This window comes from Pocillopora damicornis, chromosome 2 (genome assembly GCF_964200805.1).
Source record: "Pocillopora damicornis chromosome 2, jaPocDami1.2, whole genome shotgun sequence".
NCBI classification, from domain to species: domain Eukaryota; kingdom Metazoa; phylum Cnidaria; class Anthozoa; order Scleractinia; family Pocilloporidae; genus Pocillopora; species Pocillopora damicornis.
The window spans coordinates 23,748,047-23,772,346 of NC_142671.1; the positions used below are offsets into that span (position 1 = coordinate 23,748,047).

Consider the following 24,300-nt stretch of genomic DNA (forward strand, 5'->3'; position numbering starts at 1 on the left):
TTAGTTATATATATAGAGTAATAGGCAACCTTCGTACTCAATTGTTCTTTCCTTGATTTTGTTTCTTAGCTTGGTCTAAGTGTTTTTACCTAATGTACAATTTGGCCCGTCCGATTTACAAACAGTTTGAGATCGGAAAAGTCAGGTCGGACAGTCCTGGCATAGAACTTTGCGCTACATCGTCATCAGTTAACAAGAGCTGCTAAGAACCTGTGAGCATTCTGCGAAAAATTTTGACCACGAATCATGCGTCGCATTATCAAAATCACGTTCACTCAGCTATTTTGCGATATGTTGTGACCTGATGAAACGTTTCATGTGTGTTGCTGAAAGAACGTGTAACACAGGATTTGAGACCCTCTAGTGACCAATCGAGGAGGTATTGACCCCCTTTTGACATCCCCGCACGCAAATTGGCTTAGCGTGACCGAACTATTTATTTAGCATCTGATAGTGTGGTCCCTTTTGAAGACGCACAATTTATTTAGCGTCTAATGTTGGTGTGGTCCCTTTTGAAGACGCACTTAATTGGTATTAAACTGGTTTTCATTTATTTCGTTACTGAAACAGCGATGAGAAACTATCTAGACTTCCTTATGGCATCACGCACAGCATCACGGTGCCACCTTGGTTATATAACTTCATTCCCTCACATCTGCCCTTACGTAACCAATTCCGACCACCCCGAGAAAGGTCGTAAATGGCGTTCCTGTCGCAATAATATTTATGTTTACAAAATATGTTTTTGTTCAAATGGTCTTTAACAAGCTTTTCGTGTGGAAGTAGAACTATGAGGGAAAATTAGAGCAAATGAAAGTGCACGTGGTTATATGGTACCACCGTATTTACGAGCACGTGATGTAGTTGTAACTGGACATGTTGGTGACATCGACGATGAAAGATCGCGAAAAAAATGCAGGAAAGTACGAAAAACATTTGACGACTTTAAAATCGCATAGCAAGATTCGCCGATAAGTCGGAATTTAAGAGGAATGAGAGTCAAACATTGACAGCATATAATATTACTTAACACACTGTCGACGAATTCCTAGTGGTATATTCATTAGAGAGCGAGAACAAAGCGTTACCGGAAGAGTGACTAAGGACATAGTTTCTAGTTTCACGCACGAAATTTCCTTGTACAATAAGTCATCACGCAAATTTCACGTGTGCGTGTGGAGAGGAAGTTCACTGCGATTGGTCGCTTTTAATTTGTTCGACAATGTTCACGTGAAAGGATACTGACTAGTAAACAAACTCAAACACTACTGTAATGAAACGTAAGATATTTAGGGCTCGTTTAAATTAGGACATATTCTGCGCAGAGCCCATTCTTGCCGGTTGCAGAGTTTCACAGCTGTCGTTCGAATTGAGCCAGAGAAAACTGTGTACGTTATTACAAATTCCCCTGTAATAATTGTGTGGGAAACTCTTGGCCTCCTCTAATAGTGGATAATTTTTTTTAATACTACACGGTGGTACACGAGGAAAAATGCCTCCAACTCAGTCTTTGAAATCATGTGTGGTTAAATTAGGTTCTTGCAGAAAAAGTGACTCGGAGCTTGTAAAAAAGGATAAAAGAGTGCATTTTGCAGATTCAATGGGACTTGCTCTCGTATCCATATTTTATTTACCGCAACCTCCTACGAGAACGAAATTACCTCAACAGCGAAGATGCGAAGAGAAAGCTAAACTATTAAATTTTTTACAACCAGTAGAAAAAAGAGACTTCAGTGAAAGACTTAACAGCCTTAACGTTTCCCTAGAAAATATTGTTCTGCGGAACTTTGGGGTCTTTGGAACAGTGAAAGTTCGGAATCTGGCGTACGAGAAAAGAATTACAGTGCGGTACACGATCGATGGCTGGTCAAGTTTTCGTGATGTAGTGGGTAATTATGTACATGGCTCTTACAATGGAATCACAGATACTTTCTCATTTGAAATAGCTATACCGACAACTCTTATCAAAGACTGCAAACTGGAGTTTGCCGTGTGCTACAAGGTACTAGGAGTAGAATTTTGGGACAATAATAGTGGAGACAATTATCGTGTTATGTGCTATTCACCGAACCAGTGGAAATCTCGAGAGTGGGTTTATAATAATAACAGTAGTTTGAACGTTTATGGGCATATCCAATACAGATATGTGGGCCTTGGATTTTGAAATGAAAGATTGAAAAGTGTCAAGTTGAAATTAGATTTTAGCGAGAACTTCTTAGAAAGGACTTGGAATCGAACTCTAACCCTCGTCTTATAGCATCAATAAGTTTCATGATGCTTATTTTGGCAGAAGTTGTTTGAACTTCTTCAAACTTAATATTATTGAGAGTTTGAATTTTTTTACTGGCATCATTTGGTCAGTATAGTCATTTTTAATTTTTCAAGGGGAAAGTCAAGCCTCGTAAGTTGAGTTGTCTTCGTAACAACATCGTACGTTGCTAACGATTAAAGAATTTTGTACTCGTGTATAGATCATTGTGTATTCAAAGTCGAGTTGGCATCTTATTTATTTCATAATTGGTTATGTAAACGGAGAGATAAAGTAAATTAATCGTTTCGAACATTTGACTCTGAATGTTTGTATTAGTGCAAGCGTGATCTGTAGTTGGGCCAGTATGAGGTAGCTCAAGGGCATGATATGTGCTCAAGCGTACTGGTGAATTTTGAGGTTGTTGGGCAGTCAATAGATTGACACAATTTCTTTTAATTTTTCTGCCAAAGGGTAATCATAAGATAGCAGCCTCCCATTTTGATCACACATGATACACAAACCTTATTCTCTGTGTTCCATTTTGAAATTTACCATAAAGCAAAAGGTGCAATAGACTGACAGAAAAGCCAAAGTCTGCTGATTGATATCTAATGGCTCTTGCAGCAGAACTGCAAAATTTGTCCCCACTGACACATACACCCTTAGTAACTAACAAAGCTGGTTACCAGAAGTCTACATCCACCCTTGAGGTTTCCCATTATTGCTTGTTAAATTTCAAGAAGATTAGGGATGAACAAGAATAGTACCACCTACATCATCATTTATGGCCACATGAATTAAGTTCAGTTAACAACATGATATTGAGTGCATTGTGGTGTTCACAAGTAGAGACAGCAGAATTGGAGGAGCCCATAAGAATAGCGCAATTTATTACTTGACAGGTTACATGAAAAACGTATCACAGGCAAGACAGACGAAATTTTAGCAGCACATGTGCGCTATTTGTAGTTTCACTCAACTTACAACTTTGTGCTCTTGTTACATGAAAAATGCACTTGTTTTCAGCCAATCAGATGCACCTAATTTTCTCATGTACATCATTAGTTATCAAAACGCCACTTCCTGATAAAATATAACAAAGCTGAAACTTAAGTATCAAACATTGACAAATTGACATGACCTCAGGAATACAAATATCCAGTACGTGCTTTGTTATTTCCAAACAGATAAACAATATCAATGCGCTTGGTTTGATGTTATTCAGCTTAGTTTAGCAATTAAGTCAGCCTGTTGAGGTAAAAATAGCATAAGGATTCCAAATAGACAGAAAGGTTTTGTGAAGATTTATTTTTATTCATGAGTAGAAGTTGTCCACAGTCGAGCACTGACAACCCAGAGTAGAAGAAACCCATATGGCAAAAAAGTTTTTGCATTAATAAACAAGGGCTGTCATGCTTGAAACTAAAGGAAACATGGAGATGAAGCGAAGCAAATCCACTGTAACATCCTACAGTGACCTACATGTAACATACAGAAGTCTTCGCATACTCTTTATTTAGTGGCATAATATTTACTAATGGTGCAATACACCAGGGATATAATGTTACAGAGCCAGAGTGAAAGTTAACTCTAAAAGTTCAAATAGATACACCACAAAGTAAAACATCTTGTATAAGAACAATAGATCAGAGTAAATATTGCTAATCTACTGAAGATCATAAGTATCATTGTTGTGATGGGCAATACTTAAAGAGGGAAAGAGAGAGAGGTGTAACCAAGATTGTTCTCCAGAAAAGGTTTTACCAAGGAGTAGGGATACATCTGCACATGACCACATTCTGGTTCTCACTTCTTGTTCACGGTTACTAATATTTCCTGTTGCTTCTTTCCTCAATGTGGGTTACGCTTATGAACATTTGCATTGACGTCATTCCATGAAATACCAGTAAGAAAGAAAATAAAACTAATGATGCTGATCAAATTCTTTAATTTTAAGAGTATCTTAAATCAATATCAAGCTTTCTGTTTGTGAACATCTTGGTAAGATATTGGATTCCTACCCAAGAATAAGGAATGAAAGAAATGCAAATTTATCTAATAAAGATATCCATGAGCTTTGTTTCGTTTGTTTGTTTTCAGACTGTCAAATTAATCCCTAACAAAGTCAGTAAGATTAAGAACAAAGGATGTATTCCCCAGAGGCTAAAATCCACTGGGTATTCCAATGTTATTTTAATAAAGGTACAATGAAATACTATTGAAAGTCAGTCAGCTATGACATGATCACGACTTCTTGAAAAGTGTACAAAGTTAACTTAACAATTTGTCATAAATGCACATTCTTAAGCTTCAATGTAAAGAAAAAACCATATGTACTGTTATTCATGAAACTGCTCAATCTGTTATAGGCATACAACAAACACAGTCATCTTTATGTGATGGAATGAAAAGCCTTGTTTATTTTATAACTACCATTGTTAAGTTCATTACTCAGCAAAGCAGAACTTCATCAGCCTCAAAAACAATCTAGCAACTATTCTCTGTCCTAAATATGCCCCAGAATTCTGACAGGCCTGCAATGTGTAACCCTGCATGTTGGAAGCTAGTAACATAATATTATGCTTAGTTCCACAGGCAATATCTCAAGAGTTAATGTTCCTGCTGCTTAGATTTTGGACATCTAAGCTGGTAAGATGTGAGGAATTTTCTACCCTACCCCTTCCCCTTGAGCTTTTGCACCAAGCAGCTCATTGGCTCAGCCACAATCTTTTCCCATATCTTAACCACGCTGGACAATGAGCAGCATAAGAAGTTAATGAAGATGGTTCACTATTGCACAGAACAAATTTTCTTTTATTAAAGTTTGACAGATCTCTACAATTGTTTCTAATTCTATGTCATAGCTGACTGTGCTTTAGCCTTGTTTCACTGATAGACTTCAACTGGGTGGCAAATGGGTTTACATGTCATACAAGATCAACACCAAAATTTATATGTGACAAGTGAATTTTACTGGAAGATGAATTTGAATTGTGAATTTATGAACCAGTGAGAGGCATGAATGCCTCCGGAAAAACAATAGGCCCATAAAGTTTTTCTTTCATGTTGCATGAGATTTTTGAGGTTTTCCCTTTTTACTTTTGATGCATGGAATGCTGTTTAAAATATACCTGATGTGCAATTTTTCTAAAATTTGTGCATTAAAAATAGGATCAAGGCCCCCCTTTGCAATAATTAAGTTTGCCTGAGCTTGGCCTTTGATGGGTGGATTCAAATCAGATATGCTCACAGGTACATGTGCATTGATTCCATGTTATTCTCAGTCAATTGCAGCTTCATCCTCATTCACCAAGGCTGGTTACCTCAAACTTCTGTGACATGAAACAGTCACAAAAAATGGAGCCTTATCTGGCTCCATTTCTGCTTCAACCTAGACTGTACTTCATTTCTACATGTTTCCTTTGCTTTCCCATCTTGCCTTTTGTTCAAATGCCCAATGAGGTTTTGATCGTTTTCTCTTTTTAGCTTTTTCATCCTCAGCAGCTTTTCTCTTTGAATAGTCTCTACATTCAACAGCTTGAGCAACTTTTAATGCAAAGTCATGTTCCATAAGTTGCTTGTTCAGTTTTTCTGAAAGTTCAAACTTCTTCTCTTTAAGTGCAACCTCCAAATTTCTTTCAATTTCATCCTGAAAAGCCAAAAATAAGAGTTAAATGTAGTGTTTAATAAGAGTGGTTGAAAAAAAATCAAAGCAAATAATTGTATGTTGAGGTCCCATCTTTAGCAAGCACTCAAAATCTATGGCCTTGTGTTTATTTCAAGCATTCTCCTTCACTTATTGGATTTAGATACAATTTATTGAGTTATTTTTTTAATTAAAAAAATAACTATGTTAGCATGTAGAGTGGTATGTTACCCACACCAATCACATCACTGCATTAGGTTATATATCTTGCATGGATCAAATTGCTACATTGGGGTATGTATCTTGTACCAATCAGATTGCCACATTAGGGTATATATCTTGCACCAATCATATCGCAGCATTTGGATATCATGCACCAATCACAGTATTTGGGTATTGCTTTCTTGTAAATGATGCCATGGAATCAGGGGGCTGGGCACAAAAAATGACATTAACCAGAAATTTTGGGCTCATTTGATGAGTGTTATGATTGTGGCCTATGCAAGAGCCTCATCGAATGAGGTCGAGATTTATCTGAATAAGTAAGGTTTGTGTTTATTTTCATTGCATAATCTTAAAGTTAAAACATGTTTTTTCCACTCCTTTTCTCACAATGCACATGCCAAACAACTTACATTTCATCACACACTGTGAAAACAGCATCCAAAGTCCAATCAGAAACTACCCAATCATTGCACTACATGAACATTAGGCAATTTTTCAAGTGCTTGAATTGTATTCTACCAATCAAATTCTATTTTGCCACATTAGACTTCGCTCCATCACATGTCATTTCCTTGATAGCAACCTGCATTTTATCTCGTATTCTAACCATATTATCCAACACCACTGAAAAAAATTCTCATGAAACTTTACACAATACAATACAACAACTTTTATTTCAACACGATGGTGATTAAAGCGTTGCCGCTTATGGGGTCATGCATTTAAACTAAAACCTAAGGAATAAAAATATATTAAAATCGTCTCAATAATATAGAAAATCGTTATCATTATTGTGAGGCATTGTTGTGAGACAACTTTAGACAACTAATAGTGAATTTTTCATGCATTCTCACACATTTTCACTAATGTGAATAAAATTGCCTTTAAGCTACCTTGGAATTAACCCAATTGCATGTTAATTTCTCGTAAACAACTTGCATTTTATCACATATTTCACACAAGGAGGGCAAAGTCCAGATAGGCAACAACTGATCAAGGAGCCCTCTTTGAAGTATTATCCTTTTCTCTTGCTCAGTGTATCTTCCCTCATACAAGATCACAATATATCTTTGGTTAGGGTCTTCTGGAGATTCAACAGTTTCAGTCTGCTTTTTCCAGTAGAATTATGTGGAATTATATTTTTGAGGTGACTAACTGCAGACAAATAATTTTGATTTTCTTTCTTTTTGAGGAGTGGCTGTAAGCATAGTCTCTTTTGCAACCGTTATTTGGTCTCATCATCCAACAGGGAATAGAGGGCATTGCATGATGAGACCAAACAATGGCTGCGAAGGAGACTACAGTAGGCATTTTATTTTTGCTCAGAAGTAATTGGACAATAGAGACAAAATAGAGACCACAAAATACCTGCATGAGTTTTGATATATTATGTTTTTTCTCTTTCTCTTGAAGTGAAGTAATGGGATATTTTCATTCTTTTGATAGTTATGAAAACACTAGGAACACAAAGTGACCTAGCAAAAAAAAAATTCTTACATGCTATGCATGCCTATGTTCCTAATAAACTGCTAGGGCTGGTAATGCTATAAAATTTTCAAAATAGGTGTACATAAAAATTTGAGTAACACTAATTAAAATTACCTTTGGTATGTGTTTTGTGTGATCCATTTCATGCTCTTCTGAATGTACAGCTGAATTTAAATATTGTTGAAGTTCATTCCATCTTTTCTCATCACCCTTTTTCTTTTTGATTCTGTGAATTTAACAAAAGGAACATGTTCGACAAATTCATAAGAAATCCTAATCTTTACAGAGGCTGACCTTTGAAAAGACTATTCTCTTACATTACATTATATTATGAAAAAGCTCTGGAGATGCGTGGATTTCAACAACTTTTTTGTTGGTGCATACTACATGAGAATGCACATTACACCCCTGATTACACCCCTGAAAATTATAAATATTTGTAGGATTCTGTGTTTAATGCTTTTTTCCAGCCAAAATTCAAATAATTTTTATGTCAGATTACTATGAAGCTGAATCACATTTAAATGCTTAAGAATACAATACTGGTAACACCAGATTATTTGTATGATTGGTGTATCACTGTTCCATAGATTTACCTGTACTCTAAACTATTTTGAATAAGAGTTTGAATCCTCCTTCCTGTTTTTAGTGAAAACATTTTAAAAATTTTTAACCCTTAGCAAAAGCTGTGGCAATTTTTTTCTTAATGTATTTTAAATATTTCCCAGCAGATGCTTCTTTCCCATGCAAGGGAAGGTGGCTGGTGTAGAAGCATGGAACAGTACTGCACTTTAAAGGATATGCCAGGGGAGGTATCATCCAAGTTGATTTTGTTTAAGAAATATCTAATAAAACAAACAGTATTTTCCAACCTCTAGATTTCAAAGGGGTTTAACCCTTTCTAAAAACCTGTTCTTCTACAATTTGTTGATATCATTTTACTATTCATGTTAGGACAAAACCACAGAAAATAGTATTTTAGCAAGTTTTTATTGACAATAACAACAACAACAGAAATATCTAAATAATAATATTTCTGTAACTTACTTCTCTTGCTTGTGTGAGAATTCAGTTGGTCTGCTTTTGTTGTTGGCCTGTTTAAAGATCACCCCTTGGTTGCGAAGCTCTGCAACTTCTTCATCACTTGTGAAGTTATCCAAAACTTATTTGAATAGAACAAATTAAGAATGAGACTCTTTAATTATTTTTATCCCCACAAAAATTGGTTTACAAGTAGTTTCCTGTGCAACAATGACATAATGGCCAAGTTATTCCTCTCACCTCTATGTACCACTTAACCATTTGACCCTTTAGAGTGACTAGCATCTACTTTCTCCACACAATATCTTCCAATAATAGTTATAAGAATGATGGAGATGATAATTAACTAGTCAAGAGCAGATCTTAATTTTCAACCCAATTCTCCATGTCAGCACCTAGGGAAATCTATAGAGAATGATCTGGAGAATATGCATACTGATGTTAGGGTGTAAAGGGTTAATAGCAAGATAATACTGTCTTAACCCTTTAACTCTCAAGATTTCATCATTAATTCTCCTTATTGTCTGCCATACAGTTCTTGTGATGTTAGTTTTGAGAACTTGGTATTGGATCAGCTAATGATACTTTGACTGATATTTTTCTTTATTCTCATCAATTGTCTGCTTGATATTGTATTGATATTGTAAAGAGAAATTCTGTCTTGGTCACTCATGGGAGTTAAAGAGTTAATCTTAAAAAAACATTTATTTGTTGTTTATTTCTTCTTACAGAATTGGATTAAAAATGGATGTAAAGTGTAATAAAATCATTCTAGAAATTTACTTCGACTGTTATGTAAATTGTGTCTTTTACACATGAACATAACCTTTCTCATACAGAATATTATTTGAATAAATATAATGAGGATACTTCGAAGCGTGAAGGCAAGATGCCCACATACTACAGGAGATATGTGGATGACATACTGACTATCATGCCAGACATAACATCAGCAGTCAATTTCCTTGAGATTTTATACCTGTGCCATTCTTCTATTAAGTTTACCATGGAGACAGAGAGTATAAGCATACTTCCTTTTTTGAGTACCCAGCTGCTCAACAAACACTCATGTGCTGAGACTAAGGTGTTCATTAAACCCACAAACACTGGCCTCCTGCTGCATTACAAGAGCCATGTAGTAGAACAATACAAAAACAGGTTACTAAAAACTATGCTTGATCATGACTTGTATTTCAACTTTCATTGAATTGGTGTTACTTCTCTGAAGAATGTGATTCACTGAAATTATTGTTTTTTGGACTAAAATATCCTGACAAACTTGTCAACTCTTTTTTTCTCATGTTTTATTGCCACCAAAGCATCTAATCAACCTGTTTCCTCACCAACTATCAGCAATCAAACAGACCCCATTTGTGTTGTCCTACCATTTAAAGATCAGGTCTCAGCTGATATTGTACGCATCCAACTTAGAGATTTAAGTTAGAAGATCCACACAACCAATACAGCCTGTATTTGTAAGCCAGAAGATCGTACAAGATCTCAAGTTACAAGAAGCGAAGCCACAGGTTGTGAACCAACAGTGCCTTGTTTACAAATTTAAATGTGACCTGTGCGATGCAGTTTATGTTGGTTTTACGCACTGCCATCTGCACCAATGTGTTCAAGAACACAGAAACACAGAAACCCCACTTCACCGATTGATTTTTGTGACAAGCATTCTTTGACCCCAAGGGATCTTACAAAGAATTTTACTGTTTTAAAGAAGTATACAAACAAATTTCACTGTCTACTTTATAAAGTGTTTTTTATTCAAGAACTGAGACCTGCTCTCAATGTGCAGTCAGACTCAATTTGTGCAAAGGTTTTTAAGTAGGTTTTAATTTTTATTTTTATTTTTAAATTGGTTTGTAATTAGCTTCTTATTATTTCTTCTCCTTGTATGTTCTTATTGTCCATTTACACCTCCAAAAAATTTTACACTTCTTACATGCATATAATAAATTATATATTTATGTGAAATTCTTATTATTCACTTGAAAATGACCAAAGTTTGGTTGAAACATTGTTTTTTACCCTTCAAATTTATTGTCAAAAGTTTTACGAAATCACTATTGATAAGAATAAATATCGCATCAGCAATTGACATTTTATACTCATGGAAAAATTTGTAAAATAGGAGTTGATGCTGTTCAAGGGGAAAATTAGAAAAACAAGGAAGATGTGAAGTATTCTGATTGCAGGTTCAAATTGATGATCTCTTTCTTGAATAAGAATACACTTTTAATCCTCTATACCCTAACATTTGTACACATATTCTCCTATTTTCTTTACATTGCTTGATGTGCTGACAAAAATAACTTTTTTAATAACCAAGACCTTCTTTAGTATGGGATAATTCCCCAAATACCTTCATTGATGTTGGAATCAAGAGGATAAAGAGTTAAGGGCAATACAATCTGTTGATAAATGTGTCATTTCAAACAAATAATTATTTCTTTTCAGGTGATTATAAATATTCCATCTGTTGAAGCTCCCAATGCAAGTATCTCTGTTTCTACTGAAAAAATTTTAATTTTTCTTTTGTTAAAATTCACCTGACTTTGTTGCTTTCTTCTTAAGTTCTTTAACCCTCTTATCTGTTGAAACTTTACAACATTGCAGTCTACGCTCCCTCAACTGCTGAAATTTCTGAAGTTTTAAGAAAAAATATGATGTTCAACAGAGTATCATCAAAAATAGAAAAATAATCAGAAAGTGATGGGTTTAAAAATACCTTTTTGCTTGAAATGTGGATTAGAAATTAGAAGGCCAGCTTACATACAGAGTGTTGTAAGATCCCATTAATATCAAATAACTATTCCTAAGAAAACAATGTCAAATAAGTTCTAGACAGAGAAAGATGTCTATCATCTTGTTACAAGCACGGGACAAAGAAAAAATTCTGAGTCCCCAAGAGGAACTGAACTTCAGACCTGGATTCCACTCTCCGATGCTCTACCAATGAGGCACAGAGACTCCATGGTAAGGACCATTACGAAGTTCATATGTGTAGGAAATCGTATGAACGCGAGTGCATTTCGTGATTTATGGGCACGAGTGATGTTTTGAAAGTTCTCAAAATTGCACGAGCCGTAGGCGAGTGTAATTTGAGAACTTTCAAAACATCACGAGTGACCATAAATCACGAAATGCACGAGCAGGTTCATACGATTTTTTATTTATTATATTCTCGACAAAATTACTCCATCGGTGTTTCCATGGCAACTTCTCCGTATTGCACTCTATAACCTCTATTGCACTCTATAACCTATTTATGCATTCATCATTGACCAATCAGAAACGCGATATTTTGTTGAGTATATAATAAATATGTCAAACATCCTGCATACTGCTAGGACCAGCAATGTTGATAGTGTCGAGTTTTGTAAATACATGTGGAATAAGAAAGATGGTAAGTTTTAAGCTTGTTAAAGAAACATTACACTATCAATATTGCTGATTCTAGCAGTATGCAGGATGCGTGTCACATAAATGAACTTCATAATGAGCCTTGCTTACCATGGAGTCTCTGTAGCTATGTGGTAGAGCATCGCAGCACAGAATCCAAAGAGCAAGCTGATGTGGACCTGCTTTATTATCCGTAACAATATACATGCCAAAAATTGACGAGAAAAATTCAAAGAATTCAATGATACCATAGACCAACGACACCGACCAAGCAATGCAATTGTAAACAAATCTATATCTATTAATAGATATATACTTTATACCTGCCACGTTTCTTCTGATATCCCACGCGGAGAACCTTCTTTTTCTTTGCTCGTACTGCTTTCAGGAATCGATTGCTCTGGCGGAGGAACGGCGGCATACATATTACACACAACAAAATCATCAAGTACCTTTATCACATCCTGCCATTTTGAAATCAAATACGTAGAGTACATTCATTGTCATATAAACAACGTACTTGCCAAGTAATGACATACAATTTGGTAAATATACCGCTGACAAGGAGGCAAAATGACCTTGAGCTCGAGCGGGTACTCTCGCGCGAGCACGCGAGAGGATTAAAAGAGGGAGAAAGGGCGGAAGTAGCGACTCGATTGTCTTCCATCAACAACTGGGGGCATGTTTTCTCGATTGAGGAATGTGTGTAGATTTGCCTCTACATGTCAGCGATTATTTCACCCCTCTTCAAAGCGCTTTAGGGTGAATTTCGCAACGAAGGCTCACCCTAAAAACCTTGTGCCTACCGCGCTAAGCGTTCGAGAAACAAAAAGTGATGGGACTTTACATGTAACATGGAACGACAACAGAGTAAACCGTTATCCGTTTGTCTTCCTTCGCGACATCTGTCGATGTCCTGAATGCTTCCACGAGTCTTCTTCGCAACGAAGCTTTGATACAGTGGGCCAGTTGAGGATGAACATTCAACCAAAACGAGTCGAAGTTTTGCAAAGCGGTAAACAAATTGCTGTCACTTGGCCAGATGAACATGTCATTGTGTTTGATTCTGAGTGGCTCCACTCCCGGCGCTTAGCTGAGAAGCTAAAGAGGACCCGACACTAAACAAAGAAGGTGTAATTTTTTGGAACGCTGAACAGGTAATTATGCGATTTGTGCTTATCGGAAAATAATGTACCAACTGGTTTATTCAGCCGTCTTCATAAAAACTCCTGCAAGGTGGCTCAAAAAGTTCTGTTTTGTTTAAATATCCCAACTCTTGGATGGATCTTAACCTTTACTTTTTTATTTGTTCCCTAGGAAGTGGTATATAGAACTGAATAAGTTGTGATTAATTTTTTCTATGAAGGTTAAAATAACAGCACTACAGACCCTTGAAAACAACTCTATGTTGTGCTTCATGCGGAACGGAATGCAGCAACGGATACACTGACACCCCCCCCCCCCCTCCCCCATTTTATCAATAAATTGCATTTAAAGTCTCAAGATAAGTCTGTTTTCAAATTTTGAGTTAAATCAGTTCAGAGCCGCGTTAACTTTTTGAGAATGTTAAGAATTTCTCCTACAGTAAACCCGCAAAGAATGATAAAGTTTAGGCGAGTGAGTTGTATCAAGAGTCAAGTAAAGGCCCAAGTCAAGTTCGAGTCAACTTAAATTTCTTTTTTTTTTGGTTTTAGTCATTTTATTGTTATTGTTTTTATTTTGGTGTCAAAATGATGTACCAGGGATACAGGTATACAAAGTTTTAGGATTAAAACGTTGTTCACGGCCGTTCGCAAGGGTTATTCCTACACTGGTTCACAGCTGGGTTCGAGGAAGTGCACATTTCAAGGTATCTACCAGTTTTCCCCAAAGATTCTGACTTCTTTTAAACACACACACCTGAGGCGGAATATCTATTTCATCAACAAATCTTCGGAACTGACTCCCATTATAAAAAGAATCCAGCACTTTCTCGCACTCGACCGCCATCTTGCGACAACAGGAATCCCATAGCTAAAGGATCAGCACTACAAGTTATTTCATTCCTTCCTCGCCCAAAATTGTGGAGAACAAATAATATTATGCCTCGGTAAAACGTTTTTTTCACCGGAATGAAAACTTTTCTTTTTTTCTCATGTGATATGGGTATCACTTTAACCGGGGTTTCAAAATATACTGACTGACTGAGTAGGAGGGCCGGAAGAAAAATTACTTAGCTCGTGGTCATGACGTACGGACCGAGCGCGCCGAGCGTGTCGGGTTATGCAACATGCCGCGTTGCTGTAAACTACATGGATCGCTGAATCTAGGAATGGCTATCTGTGTAGAATCTCCAACAAATGAATGAACATAGCAAATATCTGCATCAATCTATTTTGAGAGAACTAACAAGACTTCGAGATATTTTCCGAGGGAAGGACTCTGATTATTAAAAATAATCGCCCAAGTTTCGTGGTGTTTGTTGTGGTTAGCGAAAACAATAGACCAAAAAGATTTGTTCATTTTAAGCTAGTCCATTGGGGTAGTCTCTGTACTGGGGTCAATGTTTTGTCCATCGCCTGACTCGGGCCCACAGTTGACTCGTGATATGGTAGAACTCTAGGCAAGAGAATATAGTTTATAGTCTCTTGTTCTTAGCACCTTTCGGCATTGGCGCAACAATCCATTTTGAGACAGCTGCATTATGCAGTGGAACCTCCACTCAGGGGCACCCTTGGAGCACAAACGGGACTAGGGCAAGTGTGTTTGGCTTGATGTTCATAAAGAATTAACAATAGAAATACCGTCGAACCTGTATTAAGCGGAAAACGGCTGCGTAACCGCTTAATACAGGTTGACCACTGGTTAAGGTGCTCCCGGATGGAGCTTTTGGGCAGGTCTTGGGAGCACGTTTTCTTAGGACCTTGAAAACGTGACCGTTTGTTGTGAATAAAGGTGTTCCTGCAATAGAGATAACAAATACAAAGGTCACACAATTATTTTTCCTGGATTAAATTTTCTGTCTGCTGAATGAAAGTGTCTCAAGACTATGAAAAGGTGTTCCAAAGAAGACATTCCAATATATAAACCCAGTTGGCTCAGAGATTTGTCCTCAGACATTGACTCGAGTGGTGGACAGTTTCCCAATAGTTTACTGCTTTTCACAGTGGAACAGATGACAAAAAGTACAGCGATGCAGGTTAACACTACTGGTATTAATTATATTGTAGCTTCAAGGCAAGATACCTCGTTATGACTTTCAAGAGGTGATAGAAGATGACTACAAACTGTATGAATGGCTGTATTCACTTCATAGCTTGGGCATTGCACTTCTAACAAACACGCCTCTGCAGAGTGGTGAATGCTTGAAATTGAGCAGTAGAGTTGGATTTTTAAAAACTACCCATTACGGGTAGGTGTATTTGTTGTTGTCGTTGTTTCTACTTTTCTTTTTTTCCCTTTTTTCTTTTGATTTGGAGCAGTTTTGCACTGATCTGATATTGAACCCTAGTAAAGAAATTTCTGAAGCATAGTAACTTTCCAAACTTAACCTTAAAGCATTTAAAATTTGAAATTATTAAAATTAATTTAGCCAAACGTGTCTAGGAACTTGCAGTGGTAATACTCCCAAAATTCACTTCAGTATGCTGTTGACTTACCCATGTAACAGCAAATGATTTCTAACAGTTGTTGAAAGTGAAATATTTTGAAATTACGGACCTTGACTGGACAAAAGATGCAAATTGTTCAATTTGATAAAGAGAAAGACTCTGCTTTTGAGTGAACAGATCCAGACTTATCTTCAAAGTAATACTGTTTATTGCAAACTAGACCTTTAGGACTTGTGCATTCCAGCATATCAAGAGAAATCAGGTGAGTGATCTGTGTGTTAATGGGGAGATGGATGCCATTGAGTCTCCAGAACATGGTGTAATGTAATATTAACTAGCTGCGACTGTGATGGCTAATTAAGTTGAGGTTCTTAAATTCTGATCAAATGCCAGTATCTGGTATTTTAAGGGTTGCTTTAAGGTAACGTTATTTGAGTACAATCCTCAAGACAAGTGTATCCAACCCTGCAGCCACAGCGTCAACGTACGGGCCAGGCTTGACTCTAACAACGTGGCTTTTACCACAGACGACCTTCCTCTTCACAATGACTTTCCTCATTTGGATTATCAGCCCGGGGTAAGTAAATCAAGTGAAAAAGGGAATAAGATGTAAATTTATAACATTTGTTTATCCCAGGAAATAATATCTTGCCTTAATCTGCTTCTAAGTTTTATTAGTTTCGGTTAAATGTGAGCGGGAAAAGCATTATCGAAATCCTGTTTTTAACTTCATTTTGCTTCTTTTTTTTTTTTTAAGGTAACAATTCTTCACTGTATCGAGCAAGTGTCGGGCAAAGGTGGCGCCAATCAGTTTGCTGACGGATTTCACGCTGCAAAGCAGTTGAAAGAAAGTGACCCAGAGTCTTTCAAGCTGTTGTCTACCACTCCAATTCAATTCAGTAACCGTGGCAAGGACGTGTTTGGTGAATTTCACACAAAATCTTCTCATGCCACAATAGAGTAAGTTTGCTTTTGAAATGGCTCAGAGCCACCTTAATATGTGTAGAAAGTAAGGAGGCTCTGAACCCCTCTGAATCATTGATTATGTATTCAAAATTAAAAGTTAGGGGCCAACGACTTGGTTTCAAACGAAGAACCCATTCTCAATTGTCTTTGTTTTGATTAAAATCAGGAGCACTAAAGTTTAAAGTAACGTAGCAACCGTTATCGTGTTGTCATAGCAAACAACACAAAAAAAAATTCACTCAAAGCTGATGGAAATAAACTAAAAAAAAAAGATGTTGTCAGTGCACGGATACATGGCAAAAAATGTAAGAAAATAACTGCACCCAAAGCTGAAGGAGATAAACTCAAAAAAGAGATTAAGGCGGACATCCACACAGTCCAATTTGTCCTCTTTAATGTCACCGCTTTTTTTTCCTTTTTTTGTTTGCTTTTCTTCATTTTTTAATTTGCTTCCTGTTTCAACTTGCTGGGTGAATAAACTAGTGAAGATTTGAACAATTGGAAGTCAGTTAGCCACTTTACTTGATCCCTACACAACTAAGACGCCTTTGTTGCAGGTTGGACAATAATGGTAAATTGAGCCAACTCAGCTTTTGTGATGCTGTGCGCGACCCCTTCTTATATCTACCCCCGGAGAAAACCGTGGAATTGTACGAAGCATACCTCAAGTATGGAAGAATTCTCAGAGGTCCAGCCAATCAAATAGAATATAAAATGGTGCCTGGTGATTTGATATCGTTAAACAACAACCGCGTGTTTCATGGTAGATCCGCCTTCCGACTCACTGAGTCTTCAAGCCGCCTTCTTGATTTTCTTTGTATGGACTGGGACACAGTTAACTCAAAGCTGCGAGTTCTTGCTAGACACTTTAACATACCATTTGGATTGTAAAAAAAAAACAAACAAACAAGCAAAATTAAATCTAGCAAGATGTAGTTAGTTGATCTAAAATTGTAAAGGAGAGTTCCTTTTTTCTTTGGTAAGAGGTACTTCTTGCAGGCTTAGAAAGGTTACGGCATCTTGTTTGCAATTTCAAAAGTTATTCTAACCTAACGCTGCTCTTAACATTGCCTATCTTTGCAATTTCTACGACACTTGTCACATTTTTAGTTCATGAGTTGGCTCATCAATTGGTAGTAACTGAATTTGGTGCAAAGTAAATGCACATTGTCCATAAGGTTCAAAATTTACTAAAATGTCTATTTAAAACATAGAGCTTCGAAAATCAAAGAAAATACTCATTAGTAAATGTTCAAATACATTTTACTTCGAACTAACACAATCTTTCAGGAAACATAGGAGGAAAGAAATAATTCATGTTATCTTAAACTGAAAAAGTAGAGACTCTGCTCCCAGCTGCATCCTGCGCAATATATATGCGTTATTCACCCAGAATGAGGTCAAGATGGCTGGATATCAGCCGAGTTCTTTTTACATTTTTATGGACTGAGATGAAGTCAAGGTTTGTAAGAACAGAAAAAAAGATCGAGGCTAATATCCAATGATCTTGACGGAAAAAGCTTGGTCAATGAGGGATTTATTACATAGCAAAAGGATTTTGCTTTATTAAGAATCCAGAATGACTCGTTTATTCCGAGAGATGGGAAGAAAGCAAACTGTTTTAGTAGCACAATAAACCCACCAGAATCGTTTATGTTTTCTTTATTTTGACTGTCTTCTACCGTTTTTAGGGACTCCTCGCTGACACTGTTCAAAAATTACAAACTTTCTTGTAAGTATGATCCAGGCAATTTTCTTTCTTGGTCAGCAAGCTCTTCAACATTTTCATCACTTGTGAGGTTATCCAAAACTAATCTAATATAACAGATTAGAAATAAGACAGGCAAATCAGGCTCTTGAGTTACTTTCTCACCACAAAAATTTGCCAGTTCTAAAAGCGGTATTTCTTTAGTCACATTTATCCCAGCAATGCAACTTATCACAACTTCATAGTGGCTAAGTTATTCCTCCTACGTGCATGTAACACTAAACACTTTGACCTCTTGGAGTGACTAGCATCTACACTCTCTTCACAATATCATTCTAATAAAGGTTATGAGAATGACGGAAATGATCATCAACTTAAGAAGCTCTTGATCGTTAAACCAACACTCCTTGTCAGAAAATCAGGAAATTAATAATATACATGAAAAAATTACTCAGCTCTGATTGATTTAGATAAACGAGGGTTAATTCAGTGCAAAGAAGTAATAAACCAGACATTCTGATAGGACAATAATCAAAGGAACTTACAGATAGCCAATCAAATGCGAGTCTTGGAAATCGCAACATTTGCATACGCTGAAAATTTGCGAGCGAAACAATGGCCGGCGTCTTTAGAAGGTGTTCACTAACAATAATCAAGGTACTCAATGAAACTAGGCCACAAATAAATTACTGCATGGACATTGTGGCTAATAATGAATATAATTTTATTAACCAGGATTAGACATGCTGTGTATTTGCTAAAATGGGTTAAAATCATGTGCAAGATAAAGCTATCAACATTCGCTTCTTCTATGATATTGCATGTGTGCTGGATACACATTTGAGAGAAAGATTTTTTGGCAGTTTTATTTGAATTAAGTTGTGGTCTTGGTACTCTGGAATTTTTGCCTGTTAAACGATGCCTTATTGTTTTTTATTTATCTGCTCTGTAAAATACGCACCAGGAAACATTGCTTGAAAATGTTACTCTTGCGATACCTGTATTTCACTGCTATGGACACAGTATCATGTCGGGTTTTTTGAAACATTTCCCCGTTGAATACTTTTGAAGAGTAGAAAGGTATTGTAAAAAACATGTATGCTTACCCTTAAAAAAAGTTATTGTTTCCATGAAGCATTGTTTGGTCTTTTGGAACGCCACGTCAACTACAGGGGAAGACGGCTGGAAGGGTTCGGGATGACTGATAGCTAGGTTATGAAAATCAAAGAAAAAATGGGAAAATTCACCAATATCGCCAAAATGGGTAGTGCAGGTCAATGTCGATATTCCATGAGACTCATAAGCAAGTTGTGGAAACTAGTTCATATCGCCAAAATGGGTCCAAGAGTGACTCAAGGTCAATATCTCATCAAAACCATAGGACAGATGTAGAAACTCGCCAATATCGCTAAAATGGGTCCCAATGAGGATCAACAGCAATATCCCATAAAAAAGCATACGAAGGTGAGGAAATTCGCTAATATCGTTAAAATGAGTCCACGCGTGGGTTGATGCCAATATCCCATTAAAATGACAAGAAAGTTATGGAAAATGGCAAATATTTGCTGCAGATTGTCTTTAATGATCTGAAAGGTGTTGAAGTCTTCGTAAACACTCGAAGCTCAGTACAAATACGGTGCATGCCAATGGGAAACAAGTAATAAGAGGGATCAGTCCTGGATGTATTACGCTGTATATCAAGTATATTACGCTCCAAATTAAGTATATCCCCTTGGGAAGGCTAACACACACACACACACATCCCCACCCACACACACTTTTCGAGGTTTTACCAAATGAAACCGCTGAAGACTAAAGAAATCCGGGTCATACGATCTTCGTCTAAATTGGTTTCATAACACCAAAGTAGCCACAATGCAAAGAAAATTAATCGAAGGAGCTGTATCCCCCTTATTCTTTACAAGAAAAGAAAAGACATTTATAGTGTTGTTTCATGTTACGATAGAGAGCCTAAAAATGAGAAATGTTCAGACCGGTTCATAGGGGGGGAATTGGACTACGATACTAAAGTGAGTAATTGATCGAAGTGAAAAGTACTAGCATTGTAATTACATGGCCCAATCTGTTTCCTTCGTGTCACCAGATTTAGCCAGTTAGAACATATAATTTATAAATGGCATACACAGTATGGAATAATGGAAGTATTCTTGTCTTTATTGCAAAATTGTCCGCTAAAAAATCAGACTCAGATCTAAAAAAAGAAAGCCAGGAGTGGAAAGAGAGAAGAATATACCTGCGAATGGTTGAACAGGGTAAATTGAAGGTGCTATATTCTTAAACTTGTTCGGAGACCATGCAATAAACATCGGTATTTGCAATACTCGATGAACAGTACTTTTTTCCTCTTATTGCCACGAAATTAACCAAAAAAACATTTAAAACAAACGAACAAACAAAAAATAAAGAGAGTTATTTGCTAAAACCACGTTACAATTAGTTGTGCACAGTTCAAAATTAAGCTGTTATTCCTTTTTTTTAATTTGTTTTAGTTATGTTTGTAGATATTTTTCTAAAATTTTCCTATACACACCAGAACATCCTGATGACTCAAACCAAAAGTTGTTTACCTTGGATTTGTTTCACTCAAACATGGATTTTTACTCCCGATTCCTCGAACTCAAACTCAAATTTCTCGAACCAGTTTTCGCATGCCTTCCAGGTTGAAGAACTTGGGAATCCACCATATTAAATTGCTGCAGTATGTGGGAAAGAATAAAAGAGATAGTGGACGAAATTATAATTGTCAATTAATAACTGAATGCAATAAGTATGTCAACAAGGACCTTAACTTGTGGCTAAATATAACAATATAATAAATTACTGATCGACAGTTAAATCATGCATATGAAATGTCTCACCAATCTCTCATCCCATTAGGTGCAACTTAAATGTCTCATCCCATTAGGTGCAACAACTGGCTGACTTGCATTCTTCGTCTGTGACGCGATTCAAGTCAAAGCGATCGTACGACCAGTAGGGAAAGGATGGATTTTTCTTGTTTACCGTTTCGAAAAGCATCGAAAACTCGACTTCATCGATGACATCCTCCGTGAACATAAATGCCAGAGCATCTTGTGTGGTTTGTCTGCTAAACGTTTCCACGACTGACAAAATGTTGCCACTTCGTTCTCACATTAAGGGGGGATTCTACCTAAAAAAAGTGCATTTTTTCAAATAATTGTAGGAATTTAAGTTTTGGTCACAACTATCTAAAACTATATATCACTGGAAAGCTTATGAACTATATTTTTCAAAAAAAGGTGTTATGTCACACCTGCAGCAAATGTAACCTGACACCGGTCATTTCAATTAACAACTTGTAGTGTCTCACCTATATGTACTTGAGTAAAGATTGTTAGAAACTGTTTCAATGAAATACCAATATTTTGCTGTTATTCTAAAGAATATTGAATACTTGTTGGGATGAGTGAAGGATTTCAAGAATTTTTTAAATTTGACATCACAGCACTGGTGTCAAGTTACACATCTAACACATGATCACTATTTGTTTAATCATTTCTTTTGAAAGACCTCTATGGCATTTTCCTTCACTCATCCCAAATAACTCAATTAGATCAGCAATCCCTAAAAATTTCAGGTCCATAGCTCTCATACTTCTTGAGTAATCTTTTCTCAAGTATTAAAAAATACGTTTTGAGAAAAAAAGGCCTAAAGTTACAAGATTTTAAAATTAAACACCTCCTGTATTCAAATTATGAAGTCAATGAGTAGCCATAAGTTCAAATATAATTAGGATAGGCAAGAGCAAGAGTTAGAATGCCCCAGCTTCATATGAAACATCTTCTTTTTCACGAAGAGCCGCTTCTCTTTGAGTACGGATAAGCTGCAATCCCTGCCGGCGCTTCTTCTCCTTGGCCGTTGCCTGCTTATCAGCTTTCCGAAGCCTTGAATTATCTCTTAGTCGAAATGCATCCTCAGTAAATGCACCTCCAGGAATTGAAAGCCTTTCCATCAATCTTTCTCTGCTTTCTGCACCTCTGTGGAAGTGGCAGACTGCAGACGCAGCAGCACACCGGACAACTTTCACTCCATGGTGTTTATGTTTGGGACACCGGACCCAAACCATTGCGTTGATGCTTTCATTTGGGTTCTGGGTTTTTCCTCGTACACATCTTTCTTTGCCCATCCTTTTCTGCACATGGCCTACACAATCCAGTTTAATAACTTCACAGTCATCATAGGCATGTTGAACAGTGTTAAAGGCCTTACTGTCCCCGTCTGACACCATCCATTTGTACCTCATGTTATGAAGTTCGATGGATCTATTCCAAAGAACAGAAGCTCCTTCTGCTTCCATAGCAGGTGAACTTCCTTCGAAGTTGATGTCACAATCTCCAGATGCAACATGCTCCCTCCTCCATTCTTCAAACTCTTCCACATTCCCTTCACATTGTGAGTTCTTTAGGGAGCACTTACGGCAAGATTTAGACATCACGTGATAGTCTAAAACTTCTCCTGTGTCAATTGAGATGACGAAAACAACACCTGTTAGTGATGTGAAACCTCTTTTGGCCCAAGTGCCATCAAAGCTAACAGCAGCATCAATTATTGTGGTGCTGTCTGAGATGCCATTTTCCTCCATGATTAGCTTTCGGAGCCTTTGGCCTGCACCTTTTAGTTCTTCTTTTGCTTCACTTTCCAGTGCTTCCAAAATTACATCAACTTGCTTGTAGTAAGCAGCTCTTGACAAACAAGGCATGTTCATTATCGCACAGAAAGAAGAGAGTCCGTCGTAGCCACTTCCAGTTTCTATTGAGTGGTAGACAGCTCTCCGGTTGACATCAAATGATTTGCCTTTCTTGGCAAGGTTGGGTGATGTCTGCCAAGGAGTACTTTCATCACAAGAATTGCAGTGAATGGAGAGATCTGACATCAGTCCATAACGGCTAGCGGTATTTTCTTCAATAGTAAGGTCTCCTATATTAAAAACATGACGGAAAAGGATGCTATTAGCTATAGTTACTGAACCAAACAGAACCACAATGTTGGAGCATTAGTTCACACCTCCATAAATGTGTACAAGTGTTGCAGTGAAGAAAGATCAGAAAAAATGATTAAACAATAATAAAACTCCTTTTCTGCAAATAATTCTAACTATCGTTTTTCTTTAGGTTCAAGGGGCTGAAAAGCATATTTATGATGTGTGATATTTTTCTCACCTTCTTCGCATTTGTGTAAAGTTGAGAGCACAGAAGAGAAGCTCTTTAGATCAACGAGCCTGTATCCTTTTTCTACCTCAGCTACCTCGAAAACTTTTTTGTTTTCATCAGAACTTGAAGAAGACTCATCTTCTGAGCTCTGGAATCTCATCTTCTTCCTTGAAGAACTAGGAAGCTGATCGCTTTCTTCGCCAAAATCTGACAGATCAGACTGATCGTGCGAAGTTCCTGGGGTCGGTTCGTTTGGTTCACTCTTCCTGTTGCAACCGCTTTTCTTCAGTAATTGCGCTTTTTTACGATCTCCTCCATGCCCCTTTCTTTTCCTAGTTTTCCTGTAAACGGTTCTTTTCTTCTTTCCAGTCATTCCAGCACAAAAGAGACAAAAGGAGTTCAATATTTCGCAATACACTGTGACAACTTTCACACAAAAATCTCTCACTCGTCTCCAGTGTTACTCTTTCAATTTCTTATTTTCCCCTTCATGTAAGATAGCACAAGGATTCTAAGGGGCGTTTCGGGCTTGTTTGACATATTTTGAGCTCCAAACAGGCTGGTAAACAAGTAAGAAACAAAAAATGCTGTTTTGGTTGCCATGGAAACGAGATTTCTATTTAGATACCTCTTCTTTTCTAACGTAATTTCTCATTTATATTTTAAAATTTTTCGGTAAAAACGATCGTCAGTGTAAAGTCGAATAGTTGAACCTCGCATTTCTGAAGAAAACAAAAAAACAATATTTTGAGCTAATTTCAGGTAGAATCCCCCCTTAAGTACTG

General features: G+C 36.9%; 4 protein-coding genes and 1 long non-coding RNA gene across 5 annotated transcripts; 2 read left to right on the forward strand and 3 right to left on the reverse strand.

Moving 5' to 3' along the window:
- Window positions 1-1,348: 1,348 nt before the first annotated feature.
- LOC113668175 (protein phosphatase 1 regulatory subunit 3B) lies at window positions 1,349-2,317 on the forward strand. The gene has a single exon (XM_027184087.2). It carries the CDS (start codon window positions 1,493-1,495, stop codon window positions 2,162-2,164), a length of 672 nt encoding a protein of 223 aa, XP_027039888.2. The 5' UTR covers window positions 1,349-1,492; the 3' UTR covers window positions 2,165-2,317.
- A 1,862-nt stretch (window positions 2,318-4,179) lies between these two features.
- On the reverse strand, window positions 4,180-12,643 carry LOC113670264 (protein FAM204A). The gene is made up of 5 exons (XM_027186412.2): window positions 12,383-12,643; window positions 11,207-11,300; window positions 8,658-8,772; window positions 7,725-7,836; window positions 4,180-5,900 (listed from the first exon to the last, which is right to left on the reverse strand). Exons 1-5 carry the CDS (start codon window positions 12,554-12,556, stop codon window positions 5,661-5,663), a joined length of 735 nt encoding a protein of 244 aa, XP_027042213.2. The 5' UTR covers window positions 12,557-12,643; the 3' UTR covers window positions 4,180-5,660.
- Window positions 12,644-12,740: 97 nt separating this feature from the next.
- Window positions 12,741-18,259, forward strand: LOC113670005 (gamma-butyrobetaine dioxygenase). The gene is given in 6 exon segments (XM_027186122.2): window positions 12,741-13,155; window positions 13,158-13,216; window positions 15,269-15,450; window positions 16,121-16,226; window positions 16,407-16,609; window positions 17,173-18,259. Coding segments are annotated over 6 exon segments (1,299 nt in total). The 3' UTR covers window positions 17,507-18,259.
- Window positions 18,260-19,884: 1,625 nt separating this feature from the next.
- On the reverse strand, window positions 19,885-21,495 carry LOC149050391 (uncharacterized). Its single transcript, XR_016183323.1, has 2 exons — window positions 21,203-21,495; window positions 19,885-21,037 (listed from the first exon to the last, which is right to left on the reverse strand). It is a non-coding gene; the product is annotated as an uncharacterized LOC149050391 (long non-coding RNA).
- A 71-nt stretch (window positions 21,496-21,566) lies between these two features.
- Window positions 21,567-24,288, reverse strand: LOC149050392 (uncharacterized). The gene is made up of 2 exons (XM_089195204.1): window positions 23,525-24,288; window positions 21,567-23,282 (listed from the first exon to the last, which is right to left on the reverse strand). Exons 1-2 carry the CDS (start codon window positions 23,886-23,888, stop codon window positions 22,117-22,119), a joined length of 1,530 nt encoding a protein of 509 aa, XP_089051330.1. The 5' UTR covers window positions 23,889-24,288; the 3' UTR covers window positions 21,567-22,116.
- Window positions 24,289-24,300: the final 12 nt, after the last annotated feature.

Excerpts from the sequence above, each read along its gene's own strand:
- LOC113668175 (XM_027184087.2), top strand. The coding sequence starts at position 1,493 with ATGCCTCCAACTCAGTCTTTGAAATCATGTGTGGTTAAATTAGGTTCT.
- LOC113670264 (XM_027186412.2), bottom strand. The coding sequence starts at position 12,556 with ATGTACTCTACGTATTTGATTTCAAAATGGCAGGATGTGATAAAGGTA. Across the intron at positions 7,837-8,657 it reads TTCTCACACAAGCAAGAGAA|AATCAAAAAGAAAAAGGGTG; the intron begins GTAAGTTACAGA and ends TTAAATTCACAG. Across the intron at positions 5,901-7,724 it reads ACACAAAACACATACCAAAG|GATGAAATTGAAAGAAATTT; the intron begins GTAATTTTAATT and ends TTGGCTTTTCAG.
- LOC149050392 (XM_089195204.1), bottom strand. The coding sequence starts at position 23,888 with ATGACTGGAAAGAAGAAAAGAACCGTTTACAGGAAAACTAGGAAAAGA. Across the intron at positions 23,283-23,524 it reads TTTACACAAATGCGAAGAAG|GAGACCTTACTATTGAAGAA; the intron begins GTGAGAAAAATA and ends TTTTTAATATAG.